This window comes from Hirundo rustica, chromosome 2, assembly GCF_015227805.2.
Source record: "Hirundo rustica isolate bHirRus1 chromosome 2, bHirRus1.pri.v3, whole genome shotgun sequence".
NCBI classification, from domain to species: domain Eukaryota; kingdom Metazoa; phylum Chordata; class Aves; order Passeriformes; family Hirundinidae; genus Hirundo; species Hirundo rustica.
Window position 1 is genome coordinate 154,460 of NC_053451.1, and position 9,863 is coordinate 164,322.

The following is a 9,863-nucleotide window of genomic DNA, read 5'->3' on the forward strand; positions in this document are numbered from 1 at the left end:
TCAAGTGATGCTATTCTATCTCTTCAAGATTTGGGGGAGAAAGGTGTGCATGTAAGAGCTGGGAAAGACAAGGATAAAAACTCGCCAGGCATTAGTTTGTAGAAGAATTCATTACTCTATGTAAGAGCAGCTGAACCAATCCTGAACTCACCAGAAGAACCTATTGTCAGTGGTGTGCTCCTGCATGCTGCGGTGAGCGCTGAGACTCAGGTCTAAGCTGACACCAGTCGCAGACCAGGCAAAATAAAAGTTCCCGGAGTTCAACACTTTGCGCACTTCCGAAATACGATCCTCGTCTGTCGGGTCAACTCGCAGTGACACAAACTCGGTGGAAGTAACTCGGAAAACTTCAGAGTCCTGGATCTTTCCCACCGACATGCATCCGGTTACTAGAACCAGATAATGTAACAGGGTGTCTCCTGCAAAACAAGAAAGGGCACAGGGAAGAGAATGGATCTTAGCAGAGCAGGATGTCGATTTATTTATGCGCTAAAGGCACACAAACCCACCCCAGTTTGCCTGAAAAATGTACAAAAAGAACCAATGCCAAGAACACATTCCCAAGTTCTACAGAAGAAAAGGAGAAACTACAATGCAAAGAGTAGAGATTGCAGAAACCAAAGTTATTTTTGTCCACTCCCTCGTTTCTGGGAGTGCTCCAAACCTGTGAGTTACTCTGCACAGAGAAAACCAAACCAAATAGATGAATAGAAAAAAAGAAGCCCTGTTGCTGTTGCAAAGAACCAGTCTTAACAGGAGCAGCAAAGTATTCTGCTCCAAATGAAAAATTCATGTTTTACGTATTTGACTCACCGAGGTTTAATCTTAACACACCCAAGAGCCCATACGCATCCATGACTTTGGAGTACGTATTCTTGATTGTGTCTTTTTCTGCAGAAGCTGTGGAGAGAAAACGAAAGATTTGCTGATGCAAAAGCCCCGATACTATGGCAGCGAGAACGAGCCACTCCAAACCAAAAAACCTGAGGGATTACAAAAGCAGAGCTTACGTGATGCTTCTGGAAAGAAATCAAAATGTATGAGCATATGGCACTTCACAATGGAAAATGAGGGTTTGATTCCGTGACAGAGTATCATCAGGCTATGTTTTTAAGCAATAAAAAAGCAAAATGCCGAACGATATTAAAGGAAACGCTGGCATTTTTAACATCATCTCTTATTACAAGAAGTATTTACAGCACCGCCAGATAAGAGGCCTGAGAATGCTCTCCTGTAATTGAAATTAGTGCTTAATGTTGCTTTTTTCATGAAAAAAAAAATCACTCTTTTTCTCCAAGAATAAAGCCATGGTGAGGCAGTATAATCTCTGAACAAGACTATCACAAGTCCATTTTAACTGTCTTAGATATATATTCCAAGCAGATCAAAACTCATGCAGGTCCACAAAAATTGGTATTTAAAAGCCATGTCTTAGATGAATTAGGAAGATACAATTTTCACAGACAGTTTGGGAAAAAAAAACCAAAACAAAACAACACAACCCCATCATATTTTAGGAGAAATTAAAGTCTATCTGCCATTGCTGTCCTGGGAGTTAAGCGTACATTTCAGGTCTTTCACCAGCACTGTAAGAGCCAGGCCCACAAGCCTGGCTGCAGAGCCAGCTGAGAGATGCTGCAGAGCAGGAGGATTCCTCCCATCCTGAGCTTTTTTGCTCATGACCAAGACTGCACCAAAAGGGCAACATCAACAATTCCAGCTTTGCCACTGGATCAAGATTTCATGGTTACCAACAATCAGCACCATTTTGCCCTGACACTAAAAACCTCACAACATGACATGAAGAAGAGTAAATCAAAATTGCCTATTTGCCCTGGCATTCTGCTTTGCTCTCTCTCACATTAGCTATGCCATTTAGAACAAAATCTCTATTTTATTTAGAATTAAAAAACCCCTCTATTTTACCTAGAATTGCTCTTCCTAACAGGTATTGCCTTAGCATAGCCCTGCCTGTGCATAAGCCTACTGCTTCTGTTCAAATACCTGCCAGCTCTTTTATTAATGGATCAGCCAATTTAATATAGATGAAATAATTATTTAACCACAGCTTGAAATCCAACCCCATTCGAGGTTTTACAAAGAGGATTTTTAAAAAGTTTCTTTATCTTATTGCACTGATACCCATTGCACTAACACTCCTGTAATACAGATGTAAAAAAAAGAGCTTTATAGCAGCATGAGGATTTATTCCTAAAGTCCTCACCCTAGGGCGAGTGTAAAGAACCGGCAGCCAATCTAAAAACATTTTGTCAGCCTCACCAAACTGTGTTTTTCTTAACCAGAAAACCACTGGGCTGGAAAGAACTTCTAGATTTCAGACTGTGGTTCTTTCCATCTGTTTTTTTGAAAGGTTTTAATGATAGCAATGTACTCTTCTAAACTCAGCTTTGCATAACCAGAAAGCTGTCCTGTTCTTCCTCCACATGTGAAATTACTACAGAACGTTTGGGTTTGGTTTCAAACTTCTTGCAGGATTTTTTTTTTAAAGGTACCAACAGGCATTTAATGACATGTCAGAACAGTGCCTTTTCTGTCTTCTATGGATTTATTCTCATTTTCCATTGCAGAGAATGCTGGATATCCTTGTTAAGCCTTAATAAGTAAATGCCCAAAGCAAATTAAGTAACATGGACTTTGCAAATTCAGACCAACAAAAAAGGCCAACAAAGGCTAATAAAGCAGCAAAAGGCTGCAAAACCAACTAACCAAATAAAAATAGAGAAACTCACTGTGGCTAGTCAATTATTATTTTCTTAAAGTGCCCAAGAACCAACCAAAAGCATTTCATGACATGTTTTTCATTTACATTGGACCTAATTCAGTGTGAACTCAAAGCTTTTCCACAGTGACCATCTAAGTGGTTCTCTCTTACACTTTTCCCACCTCAATGTGTTTTTTAAGGCCAAAATTCACATGGGAAAACGTCAAATATGGCATGACTTCCCCCATCCTGCCCTGGTCCGTGCTCACCAGCCCCAGGCTTTTGCTTTTGAGGCAGTGCCCAGTAAGGAACTTCCTGTGGTCAACATCAGGAAAAAGCACTTGAAGCTTCTGAAAATCAAGATGAAATCCGGAAGACACAGCTTCACCACACTCCTTTCCGTTCTCTCCCCAAGGGACTCTTATCCAGTGTCCCCAGTTAGCCAAAGTCTGCTCTCTAGAAGCCCAAGGCACCGGTCCTACTGACCCCTATCTTTACCCTCCAAAAATGGAAAGATTTTATTCTTTCATCATCCTATTAACCATTAAGAAACCGAAACCAAACTAACAAAGAACTCCATAAAACCACAACACTTGCGAAGTGATTTTCAAAACAATTTGTAATGTACCTCTGGAGAAAGCCAGAAAGCCCCATTTCCAGTGTCAAGAGAAAAACAACAAAATTTCAAGTCACTATTCATTAAGGATTAACAGGTAACAGCATTTTAAAATGCCATCTGTAATAAGCACACCTTGTCAATCACAGACTCACACAAGAAAGGTGACCAATTCAATTATTTTGAAGGAAATATGTCAGCCCTCCCAGTGCTACACAAATGGAACCCCATCAACAATCTTGTTTTCAGGATAATCTGGACCAATTCCACTTCATTCCAGGTGCAGAAATCAGTTTCCCAGTTTTAACAATTAAAAGGTTCAGATCACATTGAAAGTCGCTATGTAGGCTTTCTACAGCTGGGTTCTCCTCTTGGTGAGCTCACGGGGTGCCATGAGACAACATATTTCAAGTTAGCGACTTCAGTTAGAATGTGGGACTTTGAGCTGCAAACAAAACCACAGTCCTGAAATTACGTGCATTTCCTTCAGGCCCAAGACTTCTAATTTACATTAGATGAGAAAATGTCCACACAACCATCACTTTAAAAGGTTTAGAATCTGAAAAATCTGGAAAAAAAAATCTGAAAAATCTCTGAACACAATTTGGTTTTGATCTTTTAAGGCTAAGGTTTTCAAGGGTTTTGTCAAATAAGGACAGTTAAATTTTTAGTATTTAAAGATAACACCTGAATATTATCACAGAACTATTTTATTACTTTTGATACCTCTTTTTTTGACACACCCCTAGTACTGGCTCAGCTCAGGATGCTGAGGATGAGGAAACCCTACCAGATTGCTTTTCAAGGCCTGCTGAGACCACCTCAGTTCAACTGCGTGGAAGAACATTCTTACTAAGAAGTGGTCTGAGCAGCACTGCTAACCACGGCGGTGAACAGCTACCAGAGCGCCTGCTGCACATGGGCTACCACAGCTCTTACTTCAGCTCCAGAGAGCCCAGGTGGGCAGCGTGCCTCCTCCTGCTCAGACCTGCTCTCTCCTCAGCTTTGCCACGACGCTGAAGCCCAAGGATGCGCGTGAAGCTCCTGCTCGGTGCGCTAATGGCTCAGTGCTTTCCCAGACAGAATGTTCTCCACGGCAGGCGACAGGAGTAAAGACAGTTTGGCATGACTCACCAGCAGGAAGAAGGAGAGAACACACTCCTGCTCAGTCAGGGAGGCCTTTCCACTTAAGACATCTCAGAGAGCCCTACTTCAAAGAATAAATATACTGCCCATTTCATATGGAAAATAAGAAAAAATAGATCTATGACACCCTCCCACTAAATTCTAAACAAATCAGCAGTGAAGCTGCTGATATATAAACCCAGGTGCTCTCACCAGGATTGGAGAAGGATCCCTTCAGACTCCAGTGTCTGGGGCTAACCCACTACCAGGACCGTGCTGACCATAGAGGTGTTAAATGCACAAAGGAAAGCAGAGTATTGCTCGGGCGTCTCAGCCACAGCAACGTTAGTTAATTCACACAGAACCCCCAGCAGAAGCACGGCCTGGGCTGCTCCCACGTTCAGACCGAGTGGTTACAGGACAGCCACCTCTGGAGTATCCCATCGACCCCCTTCCTTGCTTCCCTCCGACTCAGCTGACGGAACAGCACACGGCACACGCACTGAAAATCACCCAGCACCTGAGCTGTGCAGCATCTCCTACCGAGGCCGAACTAAATCCTCTGAACCGTCTTGCAGTGCCTCGCCGAGGGCACGGGGGAGGAAGGTTAACGCAGTTATCCTTCCCTCAGCAAAATGACAGATGTGCTTCCTTTAAGATGACACTGAAAGGATCAGTAAGCATCCATTCCTCTCTCTTAGCCCATTTCAAAGCCAAATTTCTGTACGTGGATATTCCAGGAGGTGCAGTTGGCTAAGGCTCTCAGAACTGAACCACATGGATCAGTTTTAATGCTAAAATGCATTTCACTAGGGGCTGTGCATACATTATCCACTCCACATACAGTTAAGAACTATGATCAGGTATAAAGGCTAAACACATTACTTAATCTCCAGTATTTATCAAAATATTTGGAAAAATGTCTAACAGTTCTGAGGTCAGTATTGTTAATTTTTGTAGTCTAAAAAGTGGCAGCACCATCATCAAAACGCAGAAGTTTTTGACGGTTTAACGTGATGCTGTTTGGATTTAAATTGATATATACTTGATCTGACCATTTTTCTACCTATTCACACGGATTTTACAAACACAGGAAATCTTCCCCAAGGGACAGCAGCATTTCATTAACTTTGTCTATTATCTGTACTAAGACCTGTAAGTTTCTAAAGCTACAGACTGGAATCTTCTGGCTGGGTTCTGTGACCAGACCAACGAGATGGAGAAGCAGCACTTCACAAATCTTCCCCGAGCACTAATAATCCTACTGCTTTAAATACGCATTAAAAAGAACAGATACCAGATGGGAACAGCAAGCGGAAAAAGAGAAGGAAAAAAACCTGAGCTAGGGAACTTCTGGGCTTTTTCTGCAGTCAGTTTAAGATTGCGATATTCCAACCATTAAGAAAAGTATCAGTACCTAAAGAATTTAGGGAATTATATGGAAATAAAATAGAGGGAATTGAAGGAAAATGCCACTGCTAAAAATTCAATATGCCCATGTACCAGACAGAAAAAGAGTAAGCAGTTTCCTGATTAAGCTTACTGAAAACAGTACTCAGTAACTACTCCCAGCTGAGTATAAACATTTCCTATGATGTAACCTACCAATCAGAATTCCAAGGACAGTGCTTTGCAGATTAATAACGAGCTATCACTAAGTACAGAACCCAAGAGGAGAGAGGCCTTCAAACTTCCTTCAGGTCTGGCTTCCCCTGCATGGTAACAACAAGGCTGGGAAGCAGGCAAGAACTCTGGGTTTTCATTTTTAGGGAAGGACATTTATCCAGGTGCCTGCAGTGTATCCCAGCATGAGGATTTAGTTACTGCCCTTTCTGAGCATAACCTTCAGGAATAAATAATTTTTCATCTCTTGGCCCTTAAGTAGCTCAATCATGTTCCATAATTATTAGACACAGGCTAAAACCTCTTCCACATACCTTCAAAACATTTAATGGCTTGCACTAAAGTTGTTCACTACCTTTACAACTGGACACTTATTCCAAATCCACACTAGAGTGCCTTAGGGATACTGCTACCAAAATCAAGGAGATTGCATACTAAAATGCATATTAAGAAAAAAACTGTACCAGAAAAAAAGGAGAATTTTAAAAATAGGAGAAAAGCACCCACTGTTCACCTGGACCACCATACAGCTGCAGCAAAAATGTCAGTCATTGCTAGGCCTCTAACAGGTGCTGGCTAAGGAGAGTTTCAACTACTTCGATGGAATGAAAGCTTTCTATAAAACAGCCAAAATCAAGCTCAGAAATGCTGATGCTTTGACTTCCTAAAGAACACAAAAATATTTTATAATTTTATGTATTTTAAAAACCTATGTATAGGCCTTATGGTTCTCTTCCGCACTTCTCATTTTAGTGTCCTCCAACAAAAAAATAAAACAAAACAAATAAACAAATAAACACAAACAAAACAAACAAACAAACAAGAGTGGGGCAAAAATTTAGGGAAATATCTCATGCATTTTTCACTTAAAACATGTAAAAATAACTCTGCAATGCAAGACACCCTGCCCCAAATATTACTCATTTTATTACAAGACAAAGCAATACAGTCATGAGGGAGGTTAAAAATACAGGGACAAAATAAAACTAAAAATCAAAAAGCTATCAAAAATCACACAAAATGAGATGAAATCAAATTACGATATAACATTTAAGAATATAAAATTTATTGCTATGAAATGCAAAACGAGGATTAGCTTGTCAATGAGTTACCATGTGTTCAAAATAGGGTCGTTCAGAACCCAAGAAACAAGATGATGTTGGAAGCAAAAAGAAAATTTAGTGGATCTGGAAATACAGATGCATAAAGAAATGTAATTAAATGTGTCAAATCCTCCCTCGAGAGATAAAGATAAGAAAATGTCTCCTTTCTCATTTAAATCAGAAGCCTCTCCCTCAGCAAATAGAAAAACAGAACAGCTGCTTCTTTACATTCCACAAATAAATGGCTCACACAATGTTCAGTCTGACACCTTTCTAGCACAGTAGTTACCAGAACAGATCGACTTACAGAGGACAGCCACAGCCCCGGACTCAAACATGAGACATTCTTCTCTGTTCCTGGTTTCCACGATCACGCTGAAGGGAAGTGGATCCAGCTTGTGATAGACACGGTATCCTTTACTGAAAGCCATTTTGCCTCGAACACAGGCGGCTCTGTCCAACACAAAACAACGTTCATGAAACCTCCCTGTACTTCCAGATGCCTCCCGCAAAGCTGGTTTGACCCACGTCCCTTCCTAGGGATTTTACGTGTTCAACAAAAGCAAACAACAAAATCCCCTGCTCCTTCATTCTACCTTAGTTTATCTATGTCCAAAACAAATTTAGGGATTACCTAAAGATAACATAAGTGTTTCAAAACCAGAACTACCCAGAGAAACACCTTTCAAAATATGGATTTATTTAAAAGCTTCTTAGAGACAACTAGAATTTTACAGAACCCCAGACTGGTTTATATTGGAAAAGACCTTAAAGTTCATCCAGTTCCACCCCCTGCCATGGGCAGGGACACATTCCAATATCCCAGCCTATTCCAAGCCCCGTGCAACCCGGCCTTAGACACTTCCAGGGATGGGGCAGCTATGGCTTCTCTGGGCACCCTGTGACAGGGCTTCCCTACCTTCTCAGGGAACACATCTAAATCTAATCCTACTCTATTTTAGCTTAAAGCAATTTCTTTCCCAATACTTAATAAACAGGACCTCTTCTTAAGGAAATTAAAAAAAGAAAATGTTTTCAAGTTACCAGCAATATGGAAGAGTAGCAACCACCTTAATGGTAAATTAGTGCCAAAAGCAGAGGGGCAGCCTTCAATTTTTATATCTATTTTACTGATTCTGATCTTGTACAAAAGGACAGTATATTTTAAACACTGAAGCCGTCAAGACATTTTAAAGGCATTTGATGTACAAAAATGTTAACCTATTTCTGGCTCCTCCCCCTTTTTCTTTTTAACGAAAGCAGGGTTTGATTCGGATTTAAACCCTGCCCTGCGGCGGATGAAACATCGCAGTGTCGTACTGCTGACGCTGCCCGCCGGCCACACGAGAGAGATCTTAAAAAAAAAAAAAACAAACAACAAACCACTAAACTCTCACACTGCAGCAAACCATAAACAAATGCGAGAGCAGCCAAATTTTCCGTGCTAAGGCTCGGGAAAACACAGCGGAGGAGGATGGCTCCGGAGCGGGGCTTTCCGCCCTCCCCTGCCGGCAGCTCCCTGACCTCCGGGGCGGACACGCACTGCCCGCTCCGGCCTCCCCCGGAGCCCTCCGCGCTCGGGCGGGCTCCGGGCACGGCCAAGCCGCAGGGCTCCGGCCGCCGGGCCGGCACATTCCCACACCGCGCAGCGGGACACGCCTGGCAGCGCCCGCCCCAGCTCGCCTGGCGCCCGAGCCCGTACGAACCCCCCGGAGCCCCGGCCCGGCGCCGCGGTACCGCCGCACTCACCGTCCGCCCGCCCCGCCCGGTGCCGCGGAGCCGGCGAGATCCGCTTCCTCCGGCCCCGCGTCCTTCCGCACTGCGCCGCCCGCCCCGGAAGGGAGGGGAATGGGGGGGGGCAGGCGCTGGGGCCGAGGCGGGGCGGAGCTGTGGTTTGAACAAACCGAGGCGCGGGTAGAACACGGCCGGTTCTAAGTCCCGCTGCGGGATTATTACGAGCAACGAAGCCCAAGGAACAGCCTCAGGAACAGACTGAGCCACCTCTGAGCCACCGCGCTGCGATTCTCACAGCGCCTCGGGTCGGGTGGGAGCCGGCTAAAGCCGGCGTCTGCCTAACAGCAGTCACGGAATAGATCCCCTCAACCCCGAGTTGAAGGGGATCCACAAGAATCATTGGGTCCAACCCCTGTCCCTGCACAGACACCCCAACAATCCCACCCCGTGCATCCCTGGCAGCGCTGTCCAGACTCCATAGCTGCCCGAGCCGAGGGAAAAGGTTATCCCCGTTACTGGCGCAGCCACTGTCACGGTAGGGGCGGAACCGCAGCGCCCGGTGCCCCATCTGCTCCGGGGCCCGCCCCTGCTCCACGGTCCCCACAGCCCCTGCGGGTACAGCCCGTAACTCCCGCTCCACGGTCCCCACAGCCCCCGCGGGTACACCCCGTAACTCCCGCTCCACGGTCCCCACAGCCCCTGCGGGTACACCCCGTAACTCCCGCTCCACGGTCCCCACAGCCCCTGCGGGTACACCCCGTAGCTCCCACTCCATGGGTCCCCACAGCCCCCGCGGGTACACCCCGTAACTCCCGCTCCACGGTCCCCACAGCCCCTGCGGGTACACCCCGTAGCTCCCGCTCCACGGTCCCCACAGCCCCCGCGGGTACACCCCGTAACTCCCGCTCCACGGTCCCCACAGCCCCTGCGGGTACACCCC

At 44.8% G+C, this 9,863-nt stretch overlaps 1 protein-coding gene across 15 annotated transcripts in view; it reads right to left on the minus strand.

Moving 5' to 3' along the window:
- Positions 1 to 9,006, minus strand: part of SYNJ1 (synaptojanin 1) — a 50,133-nt gene extending 41,127 nt beyond the window's left edge. For 9 of the 15 annotated variants that reach the window (XM_040089565.2, XM_040089522.2, XM_040089615.2 and 6 more), the window contains exons 1-4: positions 8,939 to 9,006; positions 7,497 to 7,642; positions 814 to 900; positions 152 to 419 (exon numbers count right to left, since the gene is read on the minus strand). In XM_040089565.2, the coding sequence (XP_039945499.1) occupies positions 152 to 419; positions 814 to 900; positions 7,497 to 7,620 (479 nt within the window). In that variant the 5' untranslated portion in view covers positions 7,621 to 7,642; positions 8,939 to 9,006. The remainder of the gene's footprint in view (positions 1 to 151; positions 420 to 813; positions 901 to 7,496; positions 7,643 to 8,938) is intronic. The other 6 variants (XM_040089604.2, XM_040089584.2, XM_040089543.2 and 3 more) reach the window with 1 other exon arrangement.
- Between the last annotated feature and the right edge of the window lie 857 nt (positions 9,007 to 9,863).